Source organism: Bacillus rossius, chromosome 1 (assembly GCF_032445375.1).
Source record: "Bacillus rossius redtenbacheri isolate Brsri chromosome 1, Brsri_v3, whole genome shotgun sequence".
NCBI classification, from domain to species: Eukaryota; Metazoa; Arthropoda; class Insecta; order Phasmatodea; family Bacillidae; genus Bacillus; species Bacillus rossius.
Genome location: NC_086330.1, coordinates 107,875,245 through 107,902,393, shown reverse-complemented (window position 1 = coordinate 107,902,393; position 27,149 = coordinate 107,875,245). Strand labels below are relative to the sequence as shown.

The 27,149-nt window shown below is 33.4% G+C and overlaps 2 protein-coding genes and 1 long non-coding RNA gene across 6 annotated transcripts in view; 1 reads left to right on the top strand and 2 right to left on the bottom strand.

Moving 5' to 3' along the window:
• Window positions 1–5,200, bottom strand: part of LOC134541683 (uncharacterized) — a 23,988-nt gene extending 18,788 nt beyond the window's left edge. Inside the window, exons 1-2 of one of the 2 annotated variants that reach the window (XM_063385304.1) lie at window positions 4,862–5,200; window positions 1,891–1,987 (exon numbers count right to left, since the gene is read on the bottom strand). In XM_063385304.1, the coding sequence (XP_063241374.1) occupies window positions 1,891–1,960 (70 nt within the window). In that variant the 5' untranslated portion in view covers window positions 1,961–1,987; window positions 4,862–5,200. Of the gene's footprint in view, window positions 1–1,890; window positions 1,988–4,861 lie in introns of those variants that run through there. The other variant, XM_063385313.1, reaches the window with a different exon arrangement.
• Window positions 1–23,813, top strand: part of LOC134541694 (uncharacterized) — a 24,905-nt gene extending 1,092 nt beyond the window's left edge. The window contains exons 3-5 of the long non-coding RNA XR_010076683.1: window positions 217–283; window positions 21,292–21,332; window positions 22,134–23,813. This is a non-coding gene — a long non-coding RNA (uncharacterized LOC134541694). The remainder of the gene's footprint in view (window positions 1–216; window positions 284–21,291; window positions 21,333–22,133) is intronic.
• The window catches only part of LOC134541666 (protein ecdysoneless), a 68,046-nt gene continuing 63,305 nt past the window's right edge, over window positions 22,409–27,149 (bottom strand). For all 3 annotated transcript variants that reach the window (XM_063385278.1, XM_063385293.1, XM_063385286.1), the window contains exon 13: window positions 22,409–27,149. In XM_063385278.1, coding sequence (XP_063241348.1) covers window positions 26,952–27,149 — 198 coding nt within the window. In that variant the 3' untranslated portion in view covers window positions 22,409–26,951.

Sequence of the window (27,149 nt, the reverse complement as noted above, 5' to 3'; positions counted from 1 at the left end):
ACTCATGTTGCGCTGATAGTAGAATACATGCGCAGTTGTTTTGTTTTACAGTAATTCAAGGTATTGGGTGAAATAATGATCTATCAGAACTGTGGAGCGAGTAATTGTATTGATAATAGACAAGCAGCTCCCGTAGAATATTTTTTCTTACTAGTGTTTTGTCTGTTTGGCCATTTCAGAATCGGATTCTTATATTTGTTCTTTGTTTGTTAACAGCCCTACACCGCCTGCAAGCAACCGAGTCAGTAAGAAGTATGCTTATGTCCTCAAGAGCACATGAATGGTCAGTCAGATTGATTTTTGTGTCTCTCACAAAACAGTTTTTTTGTGTTTGCTCTAATTAACTCCCTTGTTTCCCCTCTTGGGGGGCAACAATATACTGACATTAAACCTCCCTGTCTTTTTGAAAATTTTTTGCTACACTATATTCCTTAGGATCTCTGAAGAACCACAGGATCAGGTTGCAGCTAGTATCAAGAAAACAACAGTGTAGCGACAACAGGATCAGGAATATCTCTCGTTGAAAAAAGTCTCAGCTACGGTATTTAAGCACAACACAGCAGCGGCCACATCACAGTCAAGGCTACATAATTGAAACTATAAACTGTAGTTTCTCAGAATCCAGTGGGAATTTTCAAATGTGGTTTTCCCCGTAAATAGAGGAACAACTGTTAAAAATTACAATATATGGAATTATATAATTTTTTTAATGGAAAAGTTGTGAATCTTACAATGCCTTAAATGTGTAACTAATGCTAGAGGTCAAAACTGCCCAAATTAATACATTTTAGAGGTAGTGCTACATAAATTAGAAGAAACTGAATGCTTGACCATTTACAGTATATATGTTGAAAACATAATTTCACAACACAAATCCAAAAAGAAAGCAAAGCAAAATAGATGGACTGAATGACACGTAAAAATGTGTTTTGTTATCATACCACTACATTTTGACTCCTAAGAAGTGAGGCTAGCAAAAAGGTAGGTACAGAATTCTTTAATGTTTAAAGTTACTCACAAATCTTGCATGTAAAGAACAGCCACTGAGTTACCACCATAAACAGTGAAAATGGTTGAAAGTACAGTGACCAATTACCTGCAGATAGCATTTTTATATGCATCATTTTGATAGGATTCCTTCAGAAGTTAAATTATAGTTCTGTTAGGTATAGGTAAATTTTTGGAAACTATTCAAAAGTACTCTTCTTGAAATTACAAAATAAATTTCCCTATTTCTCATGCAAATATTTTCAGGGCCAGAAAAAGTTCTGCGACTTTTTTTGAGATTGCTAGCCACAACTATTTTTTTTTTAAATTATTTTCTTTCTTTTAAGTTTTTTTAGTGAGAGTTTGGTGCCAATCAAACAAATAAGCTGGCCCTAAGTTAGACAATATCTGGATGCTGTCATGCAATCATGATATAACATCAATTTCTTAAATTTGGGAACTTGGTAAAAATAAAATTAAATAGTTAATAACTTTGAAAAGTTATAAAATATATTTCTAAAAAATATGATGCACAAATAATGCAGCTGTAACTTAAGTCTACAAGCTAATTGTCAAGGCTATGTAAAACATGTTTTTAAGTAGTTCGCTCCTGATTACGTAACTGTGTCCAATTAATATAAACACTTTTGATACACACAACCACAATACACTACCAAACAATCCCGGTGTGCCTGAGGGGGGATCCCGAACGACCGCCATTGTTACACCAAGGAAAAATACAACTAGCAAATGGCCAACACGACAACCATCGAGGAATGTGATGAAAACGCTCTCCCGTAGACATTTGCAAATCCACACACACAAAACACACACTTGAAGCACAAGTTTCCAGGAAACATTGGCCCGGCAGTAACACTGTTGTCGCCAGCGTGTTCTTTTTACCTTCCAAAAGACGAGATATTGTTTCTTCCTCTTCATTCCTTCCCCTCCTTGTGGCTGCAGACAGGGACATAACTGTTTCTATTCTGAAAGTTAAAATCTGTTAAAAATATAAACCTGAATTAATGGGTTGTATGTACAAAAACACTGCAAACTACCCTCTTAAATATTAAAATTCCATAATTATTTCTAGGGCTGTCATTTAGGTTTTAATTTTATATATATATATATATATATATATATATATATATATATATATATATATATATATATATATATATATATATAATATACATATATAAATTACCCAAAATTGTAAACATTGTAGAAATAATTATTTTTTTATGTGGCCTAATGGTCTTTTGATGAGCGGTTTGAACCAGCCTATGTTAATTGGTACTATATGTCTATTTGTGTTTCTATTTTCTTTTTTATTAATATGATGTTTTTAGATGTTTTTAACATACCTCAGTTAAAGAAACCATTTGTACTAAAACGTTTACTGTCATGTATAAAACAATTTAATTCATTGTAGTCGCCAAAAATTATTTTGTCCAACATTAATTCACCTTTTTATTTTTTTTTATTTCAGAACTCAAAAACTACACTAAATTTTTAATTCGCTATAATATAAGGGGTAAGTGGATGAAGGTGTTATGTTACATTTTTTTAAAAAATTGCACTAAGTCCAGGGATGAATGTGTTATGATGCATTCTATGTAATGGTAAAGACACCTTCCCTCTAACTGCAAAAATAACATAGTTACGAGTTGATAAAGGTGCTATGTACACATAAGCAAGTAGCAAACAAATTACTTTCGGAGCCTTTTTCTCAAAACAATAGTTTTGTAACATATGTCAATCAACCTGTGAAAATATTGATTATTCTCAGGCGAAAATAATTAATATTTAAAAAATTACCCCGTATAAGGTACCAGCACGGCCGTCTAGGGAGAGTGGGCGAGTGGACAAAATCCCCTGAGTCGCGTGAGATTTGAGATTTTTTTTAATGCATGAGTTTACCATGAGAGTAGGACACAATTACTGATCTACTGATAGTAAACCTTACAAGTTATTATGCACAGGTCACATTCACAATTATTGCCATGGCAACATTTACAGCTTTTAGATTATTACCTATTTTTTTTTTATTTAGGGGTTTGAAAAGTTGTACATAAAGTAATAGGGAGGCGTGAGGAGGGTGGGGTGTGTGTGTGTGACAAAAATATCTTCCCCCGGGCCCTCAGTTTCTTTTGCCGGCCCTAGGTACAAGTTTTGAAACCAAGTTGGTTTGAAATACGCAGCAATACTGTAGGCCAACAGTCAACATGTACACTCAAGGGTAATTGTTCTATATCACATATCCAAGTTGATCCCTTGATCCTGATAGCATGATCCTGTAGTAGATGATGCTTGCTGTTTTAATTCAATATGTACGTCAAAAGATCCAAACAAAAATTTTAATATCACAATAAAAATAAATTATGTTAAGTCCTGTGGAAATTTTTTCTTTCGTATTCCATTTCCGATCATAATAAATGTTATATCACAATATTTGGATATGTACATGATCTTTCGACGTATTAAATTAAAACAAGCATCGCATAATCCAGGTTCAATGTATAGATGATCATGCCATCAGGATGAAGGAATAAACTTGTATGGGTGATGTGGAACTTTTGCCCTATCAAGATGTGGGTGCAGTTGATATTCTACTAGGCATTCACATTTAGTTTAATTTTGTCAATACAAGTTTCAATAAATTGCTATTATTGATTAAATATTTTTGTATACGCATAACACTGCATAGAAGAGCTTCAAGTGATGACTGTGATTTTCATAGAAATTAATGCACAAAATAATTTCATGTCCAGGTTATTATTTATTGAATACTTGTGACACGCTTATCCTCACCAAAAATGCCTTCACAATTTTGTCAAACCTACTGTAAAAACATTGACTGTTTCTGAATAATGATAGGGCCTACATCCTTTAATAATACAGCTTTAACATAATGAACTTTTAATGTTGAGACTGCATTTACTGAATGACTAGCAGTAAATGAATAGTTTAATTCTTTCTATATTAAAACAACTGATGCTTTGACCTATACAAACTGTTTCCCCTTTCATGTGTTTCTGGCATTAACGCAGTTTTTACATTCAATTTTCAGATAATTTTCAATTCGTACATATTCAATAAATTAAAATAAAATAATAGGCCTAGATAAACAGAAAAAAATGGATGACCAGCAGTCTGCTGATTATAAAACTGCAATTGTTGCATTTGTACACAGCAGAATATGCTACAATACTTAGAAAGATCACAAGGGTGCATTTAAGGATGCAAACAAACTGTTCTTACAATGGTCAACAAAAAGGTGGACACACTTTCAATGCATTTTTGTACAATCTTTTAACAGAAAAAGTTCCGTATCACGTATCCAAGTTTATCCTTTGATCCTGATGGCATAATCCTATATGCACTGATCCTGTGGTAGGCTACATGCTGCTTCCACAAGACCTGGCATAATTTGTTTGTATGGTGAAATTTTAGTTTTTGTTACATCCAGGATCCTCTGACATTTAAATTTAAAAAGCCAACATTACATACAAGATAAATATATACATTATAATGCCACCACAATCATAGGGTAACTTGGACACATGATATGTAAAAATTACTCTTTTAACTTAATGGAGTTCATTGGAAACCGCCATTTGGCATTGTGATAACAGCATATTACTATCACCTAAGCAACACCGGGAGAAAACGACATTCACCGTTTAAATATGACTTACATAGACTATTACTTTGTACAAATATTTAAATTATTGTATATTTGTACACCCGTAATGTCTATAAACAAATATTATAAGAACTAATATTTTAAATAGTATTATTTATTTTTTTCAAATGGAGGTTAACAAAAAACAAAACGGCCTTTAAGTAACAGTAACAATCATTTACATACACATCAAAAGTTTATAATTTCGTATTTTGTACTTCATACGCAACTATGATTAATAATTGTAACTAATCAACTGTACAAATATTTCTTATAATTAAAAAAAAAAAAACACGCTTTAATATACACAACATAAACAAAACTTATGTTCTTCATGACACCACTTTTGATGTCAAGTGTTAATATGTTGGCCATTTCAATTTTTTCGTGACATCTCGAACTACCACTTTTAAAAAAAATTATCATGCACAGTGAGCATAGTTTGCGTATTTAATGACACCCATGTTTCCATCATTACAGCTGTGCACTTATTTTAAATAGGTAAGAATTTTTAAGACGTCTAGCAGAAACAATAAAAAAATTTAACTTGAAAAGTTAATACAAAAAAGGATTTTAGTCTAAAAATGTGATAGGGAGATGGAAATACATTATTATGTCACTCCTAAAATAATAATAATAAAAAACAATACCGAGTAAATATTTTTGGTGTGGCATTTTACCTAAGTATTTTTTAATGTATGCGATCTAAATTTAAATACCGATAAGTGCAATCTAATGTACGGAACACGGCCTTACATGTCAGTTACCAGCAACTTCTGGTTAAAGAACCTGTTAAAATGTCAAAAGTTTTTGATAATAGAGTTGAAGGGGGTAGTGATGGCTTCCAATTTTCATTAAATAAATTTGTACAGATGACCTCAAATATGTTTTAACTCATGTTGACGTGGATCCGACCGTATACCTTACTGATTTGATGCTGATTTGTGTCCAGAGCATCAAGTAGCAAATTTTACAATGAGCTAGTGCAAGAGGATTCCCATGTGTGGATTTCGGCTGCATGGCTAGAGACATAGATCTCAGCAGGAGCCCTCCAGGCTGTATGCTCCCTGGGGTGTCTTCTTAACGAATAAAAAATGGGCTGGTATGCCATTATGTTTATTACAAGTTAAGATAGCTCTTTACATGGTGCTGTCACATAATTACCAATTGTTTATTCTGTGGTGCTGTCTCGATACCTAGTTGAGCGTATAGTTATGTCTGAAATGTTTTTCCTCGCAGTTTGCTACATCCCAGCACACTGAAGAAATGGTACCTCTCAGTGGATACCCTAACGTAAAAAAAAATTATAAATCCTACAAAAGGAAAGACTTGTGTTCTCTGATGATGTATGAGAAATGCATCAGGAAATAAGTGCAGTTCAGTGGGAAATATTTTGTAGAATTTGTTGATTTTGGTATTCATGTTAGTGGCCCTTAACGATAATTGGAAAATACCACGTGGCTAATTTCTGGTTAATGGCCTAAGTGGCTCAAAGCGTTATAATTTAGTGTTGCAATGTTTGGAAATTTTGCATGAACTAGATATCCACGTTCTTACATTAACATTTGATGGTGCTGCTTCAAATTTGTCAATGGCTAATTGTTTGGGAGCAGATTTCACTTCAGAAAACAAACCCATCAACAGGACATAACATGACGTCGACCCAAGTGTCTCCCCTGCTCATAAAGTCCGTTATGCTGTGCCAACCCCTGATCCTCCCCTGCCCCGTGCAGTGAATGTGTGTTATGTGGAACATACTTTATTATTTAATAACGTGTCATTTTTATTATTTGTATATATTATATTTTTTCGTAAACTGAGGTCATTATAATTATATGTTTTTCTAAAGTATAATGTTAATTGCTGTAACCGGGCGACGAAACCGAGGCCAACACCCGGAATCACTCCGAGCGCTGCACGTGTCGCGAAGTGGGGGTAATGACGGGCGGAGCATAGAGGTATAATTATGGGGCGGAGAGGCAATGACGCGGCAGGAGGGGGAGTAGTCCATGGGGTGTAAACTGTATAGGGAGCGTACGAAACAATTTGTAGTTGAGTGTACGCCCGTGTTAGCGCTAAAAGCCTACTAAACCGTTGCATGCCGGGATCTTGTCGTATTTGATATTTTGATTATTAAAATGGCGGTTTTTGGTTATGAGAGGTGAGCCAATGAGTTACGTAGGATAGTTCTAAATAATCAAGCGTATTTGATTGTGAGTTATGGAAATATATATTTTATGTGTTTGTGTTCACATTAATTTCGCCTCGCACTGCTGAAATGGGTGGTATTAAGAAGTGTAGTGTACCGGGTTGCGATGATAGAAAATCAACAAGACATCGTTTTCCTGTTTATGAGGAAGATGTATACAATATTTGGCTACAACGGATTCAGAACATAGATTTGAACAGCTTACATCCTCTAGATGTGTACAAATATAAAGTTATTTGTGACCGACATTTCAGTGACGTCTGCAAAATATTCGGCACCAAAAAATTGAAAGTATACAGCCTTCCAACGCTGTATTTACCTGGTAAGTACGTTATTTGGTTATTCATTTTTTTACATACATTACTGAATTCATATTGAGAATCTGATATTACACAGTATTCGTCTAAAAGCTTAATCAATCGTGCCTATAATATTTTTTCAAAAATGTTTAAAATGCAGGTGAGAGTGATGTGGGTCTGTAATTTTCTTTTTCATTTCCTATTTTAATATTGTTTTAACTCGTGCTACTTTTAATTTATCAAGGAACTCTCCCATATTTAATAGCATACTGTTGCAGATATCACTAACTGGTGTGGTAATTATATCACACATATGTACAATTTAGCTACTAACACCATCATAGCCATTAGTGGATTTATGTTTCCGTGCTCTAATGATTAGTTATATTTCATTTTTGTGTAGTTTGTGGTACCTACTTGGATATCGGATATAATTTTCGAAAGCGCTTCATATCTACATTGATAAAGTTTAAGAGAACAATTTGTTATACTTTCTGCTACAGAAATGAAATATTTATTAAATAGCTCTGCTACATGTAGTGGATTACTTACAAATATTATATTGTCTCACAATGTATGTGGTTCAGTGTTATCACTACATTCGTTACAGAATTAATTTCTAATTAGGTAATCCCCATGTTTTAACTTTATCCTTAGACTTCTTTACTTGTCTGTCTCCATTTGTTTTGCCCTATTGATAATCTAATGTAATATATTATGGTATCATTTGTAGTATTTTTTTATAGTTATCACAGCTAATTTTATAATCTCAAAAATATTTTTTTACATGAATTTTAATACTTTACATTAGCCATGGTTTATCTTTTTTATTACTGACAATTTTGAATGGAATATTGAATGGAATATTTTCTTCAAGTAATTTCAAAATGCTTGGATGATATAAGTTATAGCTTAGCATTTTTCGTACATTCTTAACAAACGGGGGTACCAATCTTGAACTAATAATCATTGCATACAAATGGTAATAGAATAACAGGATATGTGTCTTAGCCATTTTCCTATATTGGTATAAGGTTTGCAGCCAGGTTTAAACGGTGTATCACATGGTAATGACACATCTCCCACCCTGCTAACAGTACAAAATTTGTAATCCTCAATATTGATATGTTTTATTTCCTTCTCTTTTAGATGGTAGCCTATTCAGTAAAACACAACACTAAGACTTTAAAATTTTTCCCCTTATTTGGTAACTGTAAGTTGGCTATTAGCCTATTTCATTACTTTTGTTATGTAACCTTCTGATGTTTTGAGGTATAACACAAAATATTGTATGTTCATATCAGTGTTTTTATCACTACAAAAGCTGCATTTATGTTAAGTCCTTTACTACTACAACCACTTATGTTAATACAATTTTTTTATGGTAAGTTGACTTGTTTATTTCTGAAAGAGCTTTCATTCTAGTTTTTTAATTCTCAAGACACTCTAGATTGCCCAGATTCTTTGTGTAAATGCAGGTGTCACCATGTCAAATGAACTGTTCTCTCCCTAACTGAGATGTATCTAATACAGTTACAGTGCCGAGCTATGTACACACAATTTATTCTATTAACATTTTCCTCCTCCCTGTTCACACATTACAGTATATAATCAAGATAAAATTATTCATGTACCGTATAAGAAATATAAATTAAAAAAAAAACCTTTAAAAAAAAATTTTTTTAACATAAATTATATGGCAATAAATGAGTAATGTGAAATTATTGTTATTGGTTTTTCTCCTTTTAGGTTTCAGTGATGAAACAACTAGAGAAAACTCCTTCAAGTTCCCGGCACATGAAGGTAGGTACTATAGAGAGAAAGTTATTATTTTATTTTTTAGTTAATCAGAAATCTTTAAGCTCACAAACTTCCGATAAACATGCAGGGTGTTCTATTTTGTTTGAATTATTTTCAGAGAATGCACAAACAGGAGGCCTTTATAATCATGTAGCTGAATTATGTGTAGGCCTACAAGCTTGCTTTAGTATATATGAATATTAAATAATGCTGCAGTAGGGCAATTGGAAAAATCACACATCAAATTGCCATGCATTTGCACACACAGACTGACACACACACACACACATATACATATATATATACACACATACATACAGGGTGTATCAAAATTCATGGTACAATGCTTGAGGGTAGATAGCTCTTATTATTTGCAACCATTTTTGCCAATAAACATGTTGCCGGAAACACGTAGTTAAGCCCCTGTAGCCCCAGAAAAGAGTCAGCGTAGGCAACCTGTTGTAGAGTTTTATGTTGTGGATATGCGGGCGTTCGAGTAGAGAAATAACCTTTTTAATTGTGGCACAGAATTTAATTTCACTCCAAAATCAATCACAGCTTCGGTTTGTTTCACAACATTGAAATTGTTGCATACGTGTTAACAACACACATTAACTGAAAAACGTTCCTGGTGAGCTGTAACACACGTTGCATGCGGATAGACATCATTTCAAACATGACTGTTGTGCGAATTGAGAATAGCGTCTTCAGTGAACTTGGCTTCATCGCAGAATAAAACCACTAACTCGGGGTTCCTCAAATGTACCACTGGAATTTGTCGCTTTTACAGTAATGTTGCTATATCTGTAGTTAATATCTAGTGTAATTGTCAACGTGTCATGTAGTTCTAATTTTTTTTTTAAGTTGGCATGAGGTTCAACAATTTGGCTTTAACAGCTTTCAATAGCTTACTAGCTTCTGTACATATATTTGATGGGTTAATTAAGAATATAAAATAACTGAGAAGGTTAACTTTGGGGAATTTACTACCAAGTATTACAATTTTGTTCATTGTTTGAAATGTTCAACAATATTATTATTTTTGGATAGTAACATTTGAAAATTGTGATTGAAGTAATATATTTATTGTAAGAAATGTTATTAAGAATGTTAAAATATGTATTCTATTATCTTGATTGCATAACCAACAGAATTCTGAAATTGTAGTATTGGACAGTAATTATAATGAATGGGCTTTAAGTTTTGCAACCAAATATTTTCACTGCTTTTCTTGTTATGTTTTTCTACTGTAAGTTAACAGTTCAGCATTAAATTAAACACACTCCTCAGAGGGATTTTTTTTACTTAGTATTGTATTTGTGTCATTAACACCTGTTACGGTGTCTCTGTAGTTGGCACATTGGTTCAAGTTTTATTATTTGATCATAGTTATGATGCCATGAAAAGTCTTAACTAGTCAGACACACTCTTAAGTAAGTATATAATTAGTTTGTTAAAAATCTGTAAAAAAAATTTCTTTCAAGCACAAAATGGCTGAATCCTGTTAATGTACTTATATATCTTACTGGAAGTTCTCATCTTTCCTTGTAACTTAGAAAAGTAGAACTTAATTTATATATCATAAGGTTGTTACAAAATAACAAAATTTCAAAAACTTAGTATTTAATTACAGTAGTCAACATACAAAGTTTTGCATTTTGATAGTATATAACACACAGCAAACATAGTGTAGTAGTTGATGCATGAAAACAAACATTATTTGAACATTAAATTTTAAGCATAGTTGCACAAGTTTGAAATATACAATTCTATTTGCTACTATTTGATACGTGTTGAATATATCAACATTAGGGACACGTTTTGTAATACTGCCACTTTAAGAAGTATTATATAATGGAAACATATTTTACACGTCACCAAATGTCTACATTTCTATAAACACAAGACATCGTACCTATATTATATAAAATGTAGTTAAAATGTCTCTCATAGCACTTAACGCTTTCAGGAACAAATAGTGTAAATTTTTGTACTCGCTGAATGAAGTCTTTAACATGGGATGCATTCAACAAATAATTTATTTAACAAGTTATTGAAAGTCAATTTTGAAGTATTTATTTCCTATAATTTGGTGATACATTGCCTCTTAATTTTTAGTTGAAAGTCTAATATGTTGACTACTGGGTGTTTACCTTCTTGATGATGTGTCACAAAATCATGAAATGAAACCAACACATTCAGGTTATATTTTTCAGTAACTGCATTTAATTTTTTAATATATATTAAGGCGCTGGCTAGTTAGAAATTTGTATACATATAGTATGTCTATTCCAAATGTAATGTTGGTTTTTGGCTGTAGTACATTCCAGCAGTGGAGGGACCAGTGCATCTTGTCCAGTTGATGACATCAACCATTTACCTAATGCTGCCACCAATTCAACTGCTGCTGCCACGTCACCTTTTTCCGCTGGTACACCACCTGCTGTCATCATGTCACCTGCTGTCATCACGTCACCTGCTGTCATCACGTCACCTGCTGTCATCACGTCACCTACTGCTGGTATACCTGCGACATCCAACTCTCCTGTAACTTCCACTACACCTGCTGCTAGGGATAATAATAAGGGACTACTAAAATCTGTTAATGTGTCATTTCAGAATGAACTAACACCAAAAGCAAGTTCATTGTACAAGGCAGCCGTAAAGCTGAAACGGCAGGCTAGACTGCTGAGAAATAAAAACAGTTCGTTTCGTAAGCGGTTGAAAATGGCAGAGGAGACATGTACATCTGAATTTCTAAAAATACTTTCTGAGAAGGTTGATACAATTTCTTATAAATTGATTATGTCTCAGATAAGAAATAAGGATGTACGACCACAAGGACGTAGATTCACCCTGGATGACAAGATTTTGGCATTGTCGATTTATAAACAAAGTGGCAAAGCTTATCGTTTGTTGGCTAAAGTCTTCTCTCTTCCAAGTAGGCAAACAATGATGAAGCTGTTGCAGAATATCCCATTTAGCCCTGGTTTGAATCAGCAGATATTTGACAACCTTCAGCACAGTGTATCAAGACTTTCTACATCTGATCGTTACTGCTGCTTGTTATTTGATGAAATGGCTATCAAACCAAGCCTTCATTATAGTACAAGTGAAGACATGATAATCGGCTGGCAAGATTGTGGCAATAACAGAGTTCCATTAGTTGCTGACCATGTACTTGTTTTCATGGTACGTGGTATAAGAAGAAAATGGAAACAGCCAGTGGCATTTACATTTTGTCAGAATGCAACAAAAACTCATTCTTTAGCCATTGCCATCAAACAAGTCATTAGGCGTGTAAATGCATGTGGTCTTAATGTCATTGCCACTGTTTGTGATCAGGGTGCAAACAATCAAGCTGCAGTGAATTATCTGTTAGAAGAAACAAGACAGCAGTGTTTGAGAGATAATATAGAAAATAGAAGTTGTGGTTTCATTGTGGATGGAAATGTCATTATCCCACTTTTTGACCCACCACATTTATTGAAATGTATTCGTAATAATCTTCTAACAAAAAATGTTATATTTAAGTGGAAGGATACAGAGAAAACTGCTTCATGGACCCATGTTGTGCAGTTTTATAAACTGGATGAAGGCGATGATGACTTGCGAATGTGCCCTAAACTTACAGATGAGCATGTAATTCCTGATAGGATTAGAAAAATGAAAGTGAATAAATGTGCACAAGTGTTTAGTCAGAGAGTGTCTGCATTAATGCGAAAGTTAGCAGAGGGTGGCAAGTATGAACCAGAGTTAGACAGGAAAGCTGTGGACACTGCAGACTTCCTTTTGTTAATGGACAAATTGTTTGACTCTGTCAATGGCAGTGCTCTCGAAGCTCGAGAAGGTAAATACCTTAGATGTGCTTTAAAGAACAAATCACCCCATATACCATTTTGGGATGAAATGATTCAGGTTTTCAGAACAATGAAGTTTGTTGGTGCCCAGGGGAAATTGTCTGTACCTCCATCTGTAAAAAATTGGATTCGCACACTGCAAGGCCTAAAGTGTATTTGGAAGAGACTGCGGAAAGAGGGATGGACATTTCTGTGTCCAAGAAGGTTAAATCAAGATCCCTTGGAAAACTTCTTTTGTTGTGTAAGAAGTCAGGGATGCCGTAATGTAAACCCAACGTGTGATTCATTTATTTCTTCCTTCAAAAGTTTAATTATTAACAACTTTTTGTCAAGCCACTCTGTCGGAGCCAATTGTGAATACACGCCAGAAGACGCTCTTGATACATTGCGAAATTTTGTCACCAATGTATCATTGCCAGGCCCAGCCAACATTAAGTCCATAAGTAACACTGCAAATGACAACTTTCATGAAGCAATGTGTGATGATCATTCAAAGAGAAAGAAACACCCTAGTATCACAGACAAACAATATTATCTTTCAACAGCTGTAAAAAGGTATGTAAGTGGATATTTAGCTCGAAAACTAGTCCATGAAACTAAGTACTGCAAAATCTGTCGTTGTATACTAATGTCATCTGCGACTGAATCAGTGGCTCAAGAAGAAATAGCAGAGAACTTTGTAATATCTAGTCGATCATATTCTCCAAAGGCTCTCTGTTATCCAAGTACAAAGTTCAGTCAAACATTCCGAAGAATTTCAGAAATTAGTGCATCACTTTTGCCTATTTGGTGTCATGATGAGAATGTAGGGAAGCAAATCGTCACTGAAATTTATAATTCTGTTGACATGAGTTTCATGATGTGTAAAGAACATGATTTAAAGATGCTCTTCACTCGTCTTTCTGTCAGGCTTTTAATTCATGCATGGTGCAAAAATGTAAACAAGATTTTGAGTGGTAGGGATGTGCATCGTATTCATGCATCGTCACGGCTTCTGCAGGATCCTATTAAGAAGCAGGCTTTGCAAAAGTTTGTGAAGAGGTCTTGCAGAAAAAGTGAGGCTATGTAAGCCTGAACTAACTAATATCGTTTAGTGGAATCTGTGCGATTTAGTTTCAACAAAAAATAGTTTGTTTTTTCGTGTCACAAGGTTAACATTTGATAGTAACTGAGGATTAAAATACAATGTTTTGTTGCCAGTAAAGTACTGGTCATACATGCCTATCCAGTATTTTTTTCTGATTTTTATTTTCTTTTTCAATTTACATTTTTTTTTTATTTAATGACCTATTATTTGTGTTTATTTCATTTTTGATGCCAAAAATTCTGTTGTCATTATCACTATTGTATTCTGAATTTTGACAAATGGTTTCATGACTGTATTAATTTATTTACGAAGGGGATGACAGTAGCTTGTTTCTTTTAGCATACCTATTATGTCTGACTGGAAAATTTAAGTTTTAATGTGACACATTATGTTTTCAAACTTTTATTAGTGTGATCTGTCATCAGTTTAGAGAGAAAGTCAGGATGTTAAGAAAAATATTGGATTTCTGACTTCCGTAAGGAAAGTTTAACGTGATAAAGGTTATAACATGGAAAAGAAAACCTCGTAGATTTCTACTGATTGGCTGATTGCTTTACTCCTTGAAATAAGCTGTGCTGGCATGGTCAGTAATTATGTTTTAATTTTGGGCTGCACATTATACTAACTTAAGTTTATGAGCTGTTAAAGTTGGTTTACATTCTGTTTAAATTGACTAAAATTTTGACATGGTTTTGTTTTATATCGAAATACATTTCACTAATGCTCAATTCTACTACATAACTTATGTGAGGAAACAGTTTTTATTAGCCATATAAAAGCCAGTCCAAGATTATTCAAATGTCCTTAAGTTAGGATTTACAGGGTGGCCACAGACCTGGAAAACAGGGAAATGTCAGGGAATTTGAAAAAGGTCAGTGAAAACATGGAATTGTCAGTGAATTTTGTGAAAGATCAGGAAAAAGGTTCACCTATGGGTTTAGGTCTACTATACATTGAAAGAAATGAAATTCTTGATCAGTAGTGCCAAAAGAGTTCAGTGTTCGTTTTCACATGTATGTTTTTTACACAATCGTTATGGAAGAATGGATTGGTTGAAATATGTTATGTACTTTGGTTTAGCAACTCCAGTACATTACTGAATTTTCTAAATGAACGCATCATAAATTTGACACAATGTTGTATGCAAACATGCGTGTAACAAGAGAATACAGAAGTATGTGCTGAGTGACAATTAATGATAGCAAATATGAAATTGTAAAATGTTTCATAGGTTAGATTGGTTTTCTAACGCATTTGAATTTGTGCTATCAGTCACTGAGGTTTTTATTTATACTCGGGGAATTTGATTTCCAATTTTCTGTGGCCATCCTAATTTAGGCAATCATAGTTATCCAGGGAACACTTGCCATGAAAGGTAATTTATTTTGTGTTTTGTCTGTTTTAATATTATATATAGACACAGATTAATAGTAAAGTAATCTGAATTTGTATTACAATTTTATTCTAAGCCTGTTTTATGAACTGGGAATGTTGTAAACATAAGGAAGTAACACTTTTTTGGAATAATTTCTTTTCTCTTTTAAGCAGCACAACATGCTTGTCTGGCTGTAATTGATGTCACTCTTATGTTTAATCATTACTGTTGTGATTAGGAATTTGTGTTTGTTCAGCAAATTGTTATTGAAAAATTAAACTTTGGTAAGATTTGTTTCTATTTTGTAAATAATGTTGTGTTTTAATTGAAGTATTGTCATCCCAAAACATTTACATAGCTTTATGTTTCTGTTGTAATGACAACTAATATGTTTTCTGCTTACATGTACCAAACTTTCCTCACTTATGTCAAGTAGTATCAGTGTTTTTTAAATTTGTGCAGTGGTAGTGTACATATACATATGTCATGAGTTATGTTATCTTTGAGGGTTTATTTCTTTTATATAAAAGTCATTTCTTGAGCACATTGGTTTTATAGTTATTTAAAAATGACATTTTAATCATCTCAGGAGGTTTGTGTATACTTGTCAATTGTAATGCATAGTGTATTAGATACTTATGCATACTATTCATTACAAGCAATTCTTGTACATACGAAAACATTGTGGAAGTGTATTTCAGTAAGAAATAGCACCTGACTTGTGCCCGTTGTTTCTTTTTATACAAATAAATGATAGGAAAATTGCTTTCGTTAGTGTTTATTTGTCCCGCAGAGTTTTTTCTATGAGTACCTACCTGTTTGTACTTTTCCTGCACATCTCTTGTAAAAATATTACCTAGTTTATTAGTAAAGTTATCTTTATGCATAATTTATATTTTTGACAAAGGTTAAACTACTCAGTATTCTTGCAATTGTGAATTATTATACGAAAGTACTTTAGCCATAATAAAGGGTACCATCTTAATTTAGTCTTTTTTGCAGCTTATTTCAGTTAAAAATGTTTATGACACTTTTGTTGCACTAAAAATCATAAATTTGTTTCAGAAGATGTAACAGTAGTCGTACAGCCTGTCCCTTAATATCAATAAAACAGTTAATCAATACTAACATTGGAAACAATCCACGAAGTAGTGTCATGTCATTGTGTGTGCTGCTGGGTGCTGTAATCATCCTTATTAGCTAGATTTGCTAACAACTGTGCACTGAATGTCCCAGATATAAAATCATGTCTTATTTATTAAACTTTTGTGTGCCAATTATTATTACACAGTCTGCGTGCAAACCTCAGCTTGGGTAGTACTGATGGAGCACTAAATTTCCTGCATCATCATCCAATAGATAGAAAATTGCTCTTTGTAAGCCCCAATTTATTAAAATCTTAAAACTCGCAATAAACATACTAAGTTACTGTAAATTAAAGTGACACATGAAGCCTAAAATTTGTATTCTTCAGGGTGAAAGTTAGGAAAGGAGGGTAATTTTATCAAATCTATACATCTGTTGCATGCAGTAGCTAGTAGCATATAGTTTTCATGGTGTGTGCATATATTGCTGAAGCACACTATGAAAAATGTGTGAAAGTTTCATGAAATGGCAGCCCCAAACCACATCTACTGAAGCAATTGCCCTTTAAGGTGGAAGGGTAATGTAATTTTATATCTAAGCCAGTGTATATAACCATTTTCTGATGTCAGAAATTGTTGTTATTGGTTGAGTGAGATTAAATGGAACATCCTTTTTTTTTGTCCATTGTCCATTGTCCCATGGAATATGGAGGGGGGAGGGGGGGATAAATAGTAAGTGTAGAGAAATTTGGAGAACTTTTTTTAAAAATCCAGAATCATCACGTAGGTAACAGGAATAACGCGGGCATTTAGAGGATGTTTTACAGTGATTATTTTATTTTAACACAGCAGTTGCACAATAGGTTTAGTCTCTTATGTGAAGCCAGACTTAAGAACTGAATGTAATAGGAAAAATTTGATGGTAAAATTAATTAAATTGTGAGGTGGAACCATGTGTTATTTTTTTTTTGTGCTTCTATTCTAGAAGTCCAGCAACTACTTAAATTTTTGTGTTGAGTTTGTCTAACTGTAACATCTGCAGAAGCATGCATACATTCATATCATACAAGTATCTAACAAAATTAATGTTATTGTTGCTATTTTAATTATTAATACACATAACTAATGGTTTTCAGACATTCGTATGGATCTTACACTCCCCCTTCTGACTACAAATCTTAAAATTTTCCATTTGTAAAGGTATTTCTGAATTAGTTTGAGGAGAGAACAGTATATTAAGTTGGGTTTTTATTCGAAAAGGTACATATATGCAAACTTCTCGGGGCGATGGCTGTGAAAAAATCCGTACTTAAAAAATAGGTTATGTTTAGAAACTAGGGTACATGGACCTATTTTGCTACAAAGGATATAGTACACTTTTGCATGCGCATGTTCGTTAGTTTGGTGTACAGCCGTCCGAGCGCTGTCGCAATAGTCGCACTTGTTCTATGGTCAGTTTGCATTCTATCTCTATATATATATACTCTCTTTTCTATGGAGTAGTCATCTGGCGGCTGAGCGAGGCGGTCGCACGGTGAGACGAGTGCGGCAGTGAGACGTGAGCCACAACTGGTGAGATTGGATCCGGGCGATCGGGACTTTCACGTTCACGGGCGTTACGCTATCGGTCGCCATTGTAACTAATTTAATTGTAAATAAGTATTTTCTTGGTTCTTTGAGGTGGGACATGGCGCGCATCGGCGGACACGTGCGTGCCGCAACGGGACGGACTTTACGTCACTGGCGACGGCGTTCCAACTTAATTGGTTTCTCGCTATCATAGAGAAGGGGCAGAAACAGTTCATCAATCGCACACGGAACCAGGGGGTGCAGTCCGCACTTGGCGCCTGCCCGACCCCAAACACGTGCAGCCGAGCCTCACTCCGCGGAGGGATGGGTGTTGTGCCGCGGCGTGCCCATGTACCTAGATTACGCGAAGGGCTCAATAAATACTTGTGGTCAAACTGTCGAAACATCATTGTAGCTCGGATAGTGTTAATTTCCCCCACCACGAGGCCTGAACCCCCCCTGAGAATACGACGCAGCCCGCATCACGGGGGTGATATCCGGGACTACGACAAACATACATCTACTCCTAGATGCTTGCCATATGCTGAAGCTGCTTAGAAATTCTCTCTCCTCAAAGGGCAGTTTTGCTAGTGACATTGGAATGATCCATTGGAAGTACATTGTTGAGTTAGAGAAACTTCAAAATACAGAGGGACTTACTTTGGCAACAAAACTTGCTAAGACACACATTCGTTGGGAAAAAGAACCAATGAAAGTAAAGCTGGCTGCACAAACTTTAAGTGAAAGTGTTGCAAATGCTCTGACATACTGCAATGAAGAATTAAAGCGCTCCCTCAGTTCCAAGGTTGTGAAGAAACCATTAAGTTCATAACACTTGTAAACAATGTTTTTGATATCCTCAACAGCAGGAATCTGTATTCCAAGGTTTCAAAAAAACCACTTGTTCATTCACACATTCACACCAATTGTTCATTCTTCTAGAAAGACAGGGTTCATTGGCATAATTGTTTGTCTTAATTCTGTGCTGGCTGTGTATGACACATTAATAAATAGGCCTGAACTTAGAAGATGAATTTCTTGTTAACCTATAAACTTAGTCAAAATCATTTGGAAGTATTTTTCTGTGGTGTTAGAAGTCGTGGTGGCCACAACAATAATCCCACAGCTTGCCAGTTTGAATCGGTGCACATACAGATTGGTGCTCCTATTACTACCAGTGCAAATTGCTCTGATGTAGATCCAACAATTCTCAACAATAGGCATACTGCAAGCATCCAAGAAATAAATTCCCTCCCTCTGATGTGTTGCCAAATTCTGGAGTGCTTGTAATCAGCCATGATCATGATTATGTTCCTGATCCTAGTTCATGAACTCTACATATATGTGGAAGATGTTGTGGAATACATTTCTGAGTTTGTAGTCAAGAAACTGGAGCATAGATCAAATGCTTTTCAAGCAAATCTGCACTAAAGGCTACATCAAACTCTGCTTTCTTTGCACGAAAAAAAAATAGGCCTGTGTTGCCTATCAAGATGTTGTATATTTATGCAAACAAGCAGAAAAGATGTGTAGTGAAAACATTGTTTTTCAAGTGGGTACTCCACTTGACAGCTTAGTCTTGTCAGTACTTCAGAATGCAAACAAAAATTTATTTCAGGAGCTACATTATCATATCCTAGATACCCTGCCTCTTGAAAACCATGTGCATCAACTGAATAAAGCTGTACTGACAGAATATTTTAAAATAAGACTGCACCATGAAGCTAGACTGTTACTGAAATTCTCCATCATATTGGTGTGAGAAGTTTTCATACCAAGATGGTGCTCTTTAAGAATCAGTGATATCTAGTTCTGTATTGTATGCATGTGTTGTACTATTACTTTGTGCTGCTGCCTTGTTTCCTTTTAATTTTTGTTATTGTTGAGTGATGTTATTTGAAGTTTTAAAGATGTACATGCATTGGCTGAAGTCATGTGTTCTGACTTATAATTATAATTAAAATATCCATTAATTCACTATTGCAATAGAGAAACTTACAATTCTATTCTATTCTACTATTCTAACTTACACAATTCTTATTAAGGTTGATTTTTTCAATAATGTTAGTAAATATTATTTTTTAATAGTAGAGATTTTATGCATATGTTTTACTTGAAAAAGATTACCAATATGTAAAAAAATGTGTGTTAAGTGCTACAATAGGTATATCTATAATTTGTAAAAATGACCAAAAAAATTTGTTGGCCAGCGGTGTTAGTACCGTTGCTTGTATTGGATATTAAAATTTTAATGTGTTATGATAAAATCATAGAAATCATGTCTCATTTAATATTGCTACCTTGTAGTGATAATTACTTATGGTAAGTATTTGGGGATGACTGAAACACTGGGAGTGGTTCTGTGCTCTGAAAACTCTTGGTATGCCACTGAGCACTATACCACTTTCTTTGTCAAGGGGTGCATATTGCTAGAGTAAAGTTCGCTAAGTGTCGTAGAAATTTCATGAAAGTTTTTCAGATGACTCAGTGTGTGTTACACTAATGCTTGTTAGTACCGTACAATCTTATAGAGTACTCATTTCTACATAAGGTACTTAAAATCACACTGCATTTTTTTTCTAAATTGTTAATAAATAATGTACTGTACTTGCATTTTTGTGTTTGATTTGAATATTTTTTTTTTATTTTAAACTATTTCATTTGCTTGTTTGAGCTTGAATAACAATGTGATTCAATATGTAGCCCTTCTCCCAAACCATGTGTCATGTTTTTTTAAACACAATACATGTATTTTCACACGTGCACAACACACTACATGCTGGAATCTTGCTCTCTTCAGGGCTGTCATAGGCAAAACGCATTCCATAAATTATTATGTATTGTGGTTTGATTAACATAACTATTTTCATTGTACTGTTAGTAACTTTTCCCAAAATAATTTTTGAAACATAAATTGTTATGTTAAGAGAGAGTCACATGACAAGTATAGGACTAATATGATCATTTGTTTTATTGTATGTTTTCCCACCATTTAGTTTTTGGCAAACCAAGCCCATTGTATGACCACTCTCCATCACACAATGAACAGGGCCTTCAAGAGTAAGTGGCAGGGGTGGGGGAGAAAAAATCCCCAGGGTCCAGGTATCAGGAGAATTTACAGGTTTTGGAGTGAAACTTATTTGCGGGATGATGAGAGTAAAATTTCAAGGCCGAATTTTAATGCGTTTTCATTAAACATTGTTATGAAAATAATGTGAGAGAGATGGATGAATGAGAGAATAAGATAATAGGTGTGCATGTGCTTGTTTAAGAAAATCAATATAGGTATCCATAGTTACTGTGAATGCCTTGAATTTTATGTTTGCTTACAGTGCACTCCAGAATGTTTACAGCAATGGGGAGAAAGCCCAAGGTAAATTATTTGCATTAAATTGTGAGATATCTTTCGTGAGTAACATTGTTGTGTCATCTCTAAGGAAAGGAATACCACCTTGCATGCACTAAATATATATTAGAAAATATAATGGTTTTTACGATGATCAAAATCTCCACAAACAGCTTACAGATCATAGCAGAGAGAATACATGTTTGGCTAAAGTATTTTTTTTCACTTTAATTCATGTTAGTTCCATTTCCACTAGTTTCGTAGAGGCACAAATTTTGCAGTCTGTTGGTCATTATGAACACCCTCATTGTAGTGAAGGTAAGATTATTCAATGGCTTTTGCCATCCCAGGGAGTAATCAAGAGAATCTTACAGGTTAGTCATTAGTATATTGCTACTAAGTTTGTATCCATTAAAATTTTATGGTTATTTTTAATCATCTGCATTTTAAATTGGTAAATTTTGGATAGTAATCACAACATTAATTAATCCTCACAGATTCTCTCACAAGTATAGTACAGCTATTAAAACTTTTTTTTTAATCAGTTCTCGTGTCGTTCACCATATTTGTGGATATCTGTTGGATCATGGGAAAATTTTTATTCAATTTTAAATGAGGACATCAAGAATTTTTTTGTACTGGCATGGGCTTTCCTGAGGGAGAAGAATAAGTCTAGATTCATTTTCAGACTTTTTAATTGATAGTTATCGTAAATAGCTTCAAGTTATTTAACAGTCATAATTAGAATTTTACAGTCATAGAGGTATTATTAAAGATTTTTGTTTGTGCAAAGTCATCTTAACTGGGCACGACTGTGACTTGTTACAGGTGGTCTTCCTGAAAAAATCATTCTGGGAATGTTACCCTGAAATGCTAGAAAACAACAGTAACTATAAACTCCTGGGCCAACTCAAATCACCTGCAACACTAAATGCAACCTGGCGGTCAAGGTCAACAGCCAGAATCCACCCAAAAAAATCTGAACACAAGTGGCTCGACTGGGGCTGCATCACAGAATGTATCAAACCAAAGAATTCTGATTAATGATTTTACTAAGAAGGTAAGGTAGATCACATTAAAATTCTATAGAAAATTTCAGCAAATAACTTGGTAACTATTTATTCATTTTTATGTTACATTTCAATCACTATGTCTAAACAAATGTTCAGACAAAATACTATAAAATCTATAATTAAAATAAAAGTGCATTGAATTAAGTAACCACATATTTACAAAATTTTACTGGCCAAACTATATGGCAATGTATTATACAACACGTGTATCTCAAGACATTACAAAATTATAGAATGCTTATAAAAATACAAACAAATATATAAAATACAAAAAACATATATGATAAAACATATTAGTACAAAAAATGTCTACTGAAACCAATAATTAATAGATACAGTAGAACCCCAGTTTTAAATTACTGCTTTACTTTTTTCCATTAATTGAACCATTTTATTCGGTCCCATTTTAACCTCATTTGTCTCAAAGCAATAACTATGTAAATTCATTTTTCCAGTGTTTGTCATGTACATAGTACATATGAAGATAACACTTTCGTCTGAAATATGAAATCAAAAATGCTGTTGTGAACACTAGCGCTGTAATTCCTGGATGTTTCAATGTGCTCGTGCATTAAAAATCTTATTGACAGGCTGCCAACACTGGCCTAATAATGGCAGACTTTGAAAAATGTTGGCACATGATGCAAGTGCATAAAGTTCATAGAAATCCTGACTGTCCATCAGTAACTAATACATACAGTATTACGTACAGTATATATGTATAATGTTTTTGTCAATGTTTGTTAAAAATAACATGGTGTGTAACAAATTTAAATGTCAATAAATTTTTTTATTATACTGTGAGTAATCAACTAAACTTTTATCTGTATTTTATTGAGTGAGAGAGGCAGCACGCAAAAGATTGGAAAACTTTATAGATGAAAAACTAAACATTTTAACATGCATGGACGAGCACAAAGGTACTGTTTCACTCACTGAGAGGTTTGGGGTGCCTATTTCAACTCTGAACACAATTGTGAAAAATCGCAAAATAATTGAAGGAAATGCAGCTGAGTGAGGTGGTTTTTCAAAGAAATAAAAAACATTAGTGCATAAAAATATGAGGAACTTTAAGTACTTTCGAAGAAATGGTTTGTGGGTGCAAGGGCCAAGAGCCTCGAATATATCCATAAACAGTATTTTGTTGCAAACCAAAATTTCAGATTTTTTCACACAGTACTGACAATATTATAAATTGTAAGTAGCTTTTTGTACCTATACTTAATTACAGAGATTAATTTTACCAATTTTTTTTTAAATACTGAAATAGGATTATAATAAACCTTGCTTTTTTTTTTGCTTTGATAAAAATTACTTTTGCTATAGTACATTTTCCTTATGCTTTTTGTATTGTGATAAAGTAATGCATTTTTATTAATATTCTTAACCTGTAAATGTCTGATATTATGATTTGCTAATAATAATAGTATGAAAGTATGTACATATACTGTATGTATGCTTACCTATACATTACCTATATAAATATGGGACTATGGTATGTTAAGATCTTACAATAACACAGTTCTCTGAGCAAAAAAAAAAAATTCATACACTCCCCACATTTTACACTTTCCTGTTTTTTACAACATTTTCAGACAACCCCTAGAATAGTGTTAAAAAAAAGGGGGGGGGGGGTCTATTGTATACCTATAAAGTTGTGCGAATATACATTTTTTTTATAATGAATATATATGTAAATATTGTATTTCAAAATGTATTCTTTTAGCTAATGGATAAACTTAACTCTGTCATTTAATGAACAGTGGCTTGAAATAAGGTAAACATGTACAGTTTTGAATTAATTCAGTTTTATTCCTTGAAACATGATTCATGGTGAAGTTGAAAATGTTTTAAAGAATCAGATAAAATAAAATCCCTAATTGATAAAATACAAAAAAATAGTCATGGAAGTTTAATTTAGATTAACAAATATTACACTGCACAAAATCAGTTAGAATCTTAGAATATTTGTGATAGTTATTTAATCTGTACCTATTATTGTAAATTAGTTTTTTTTTTATTTGCTTGACCTTTCAGCTAACTTGTGAAATGTAAAGAAAGCCAAAATGAATAAAATAACAATTTTTAAATATTTTTTAAATTTTCAAAATTTTTGTAATTAAGCTTGTTTTAAAGTATAAGCAAATATTTACTGTATTATTTTTGTTTTTTGAACATCAATGTGAAGGTGAACTTTAATCTGTTGATTAAGTCATTTAATCAAATTTATAATAAACACATTTTACTTCCACGTCAATATTAGTGTTTTTCCTGAAATTTCAAAATGGTTAGAAAATATCACAAATATCAAAAGAGCCTAAAGTCTAATGAAGTAATAACATATAATACAAATACATAAGGCACAGCTACAACTGAGATTATCGGCAATTAAGCCAGTAAAGAAAATTACACATCTATTTTCTGTGCATATTAAAAAATCACAAATGAGCTATTTAAAACATTTTAATGTTTAAATTCTTGTCAAACATGAATCTAATTAATGTTTACTTGTGCTAACATTCCCATTTTTGTTTTAATATTTGCATATATGTAGCTGATTGACTAAATACATCATAAACAAAATAAAGAAAATTACAAAATGAACTATTCATAGTACTACTACCATAATTATGTAGAAATATGTACATTTTATTTCGATTAATTAAATAAAATCCAGTTATCATTTCAAGTGTTCTTAATCTGAACACTTTTGGAATCTTGTTAAGTGTTGTCTTTTTCCAGTTAATAAGGTGCTGAAACACATTTCAGAACAGGTACGTATCTATCAAACAGTAGAATTTCATTGTATTTTCAAGACTATATAAATGAAAGTTGAAAGTAAATCCTAAAATGTTTATACTAACTGTAATGCAGCATACCTGTATGGCATATAATTTAACATAACTGATCATGTGAACATCCTTTACCAAAATTATACCACTAAAATGATCAGCAATTATTAAAAACTGATTGGCCATCAATGCATGCGAAAGAATATTAAGTACATTACAATCTTATGGCCAATTTTTTTTAAACTAGAGTAACATGTAAAAAGAGTACAAAAACATGCTATAAAGACCATTTTTATAAATAAAAAAATAACTTCCCAGATATTAAATCAGGTTGTGTTAAAGGTGCACATAAAGTACATATGGTAAACATAGGTAGAGTTTCACTCAGCACAATTACATACGTACTAGCACAGACAAATGAGGTGAAAATACATACAGGATTTTAATGAGCTCCAAACATGTTGGTGTACCAAAGTAATGCACAGAATTGGATGTTCGTGCGAGGTGGTGTGAATGCAGGCTTTCCTCACTACACAAGTGTACAGCCTTGGCCATCGCGGCTAGCAAGGACCATAACCTAGCATTCAGTCATGCACATTTAAATATAGGCATGTAGACCTTGCAGAGAGGAAAAGTTGTCTAAAATACATAAACTGTACCAGAAAAATGAAAATAAATGATTAATCACTTGTAACAAATAAATCACATATATAACTAAGTTACAAAACACAAATTACGGAATAAATTGACCGAAACATACTCAAGAATTTTACTAGGATATGTACTGAATATATATTTTTCTAATAGTTTTCACAACATACGAAAATACACATATTTACATTGAGCGATGAGCACTTGATAGTGAAAAGCTGCTGCTGAATATTACTTGAAACTTTAACTGAGGCAACCAAATACTGGGCCATTCAAATCATAATCAATGAACACCAAAATATTAATGGTACTACACAACCATGTCTTGTCATATTTTCCTACACCATAAAAACGTAGGTGTTCATAAATTATCTGTTTCCAGGGAGGCTCAAATATTCCAAAAATTGATCTTTTTCATTACTGTCAAAATTCAAGATACATTTAAATATCAATTACAAATCAAAAATTTTATTAAACAAATATTATGAAGACAGATCCATAACACAATTACAAAAGGATGTCAATGTTATTCATTCAGTGCTCTTGAGTCCTTTGGTCTGGAAAAATATCCACAGGCAAGTTGCAGAGCACGAAGTATCACGTATGACCCATTTGCAAACAAACCGTGGATCAGTATCTAAGTCAACACATAATTCGAAACTAGGTAAACTAAGGCTCTTTAATTAAAAAAACACAAATCAATCATGACTAAAAATTATGGCACACTACAAGCAAAATTCCACAAAATGTTGCCTATACTCATAGCAAAAAATTGAGCTGCCTTTTTAAAAGAAAATACCATAAAAGTGAAAAACTGTTATGTAACAACAATATGATACCTGGTTGCAATGTGTTGAAAAACGCGCACACACCACAATTTGTGTCAATATCCTTAAAAATTGGTTTTTATAATCTAAAGCCTTAAAATATTTTATGACTGACATACATAACACACTCAAACTTCAAAACATAGAATAGAATCATTAATCAAACACACAGAGTGATTTTGTAAGGTCAAAAAAAAATCTTTGTGAACATATCACACATGCAGCAAACTGAGACAGAGGGAAAAAATTGAGATGCACATGTCAGGACTGGAACTGGTAACTACGCTTGATAACTTCCAGGGACTAGGCCTCGTCGGAGTCTCTCTCCGAGTCCAGCTGCAGACCCATGTGTCCCAGGAGATTACTGGCCGGACCGGCATTGCCCATCTGCGACTGGTACGACTGCAAGATGTTCTTCAAGGCGTTCACATTTATGTCAACCGGACTGAAGTTCTCTATGTCTTCGAAACTTTCATCTTGGTCGCCTCCCCCACTTGCAGC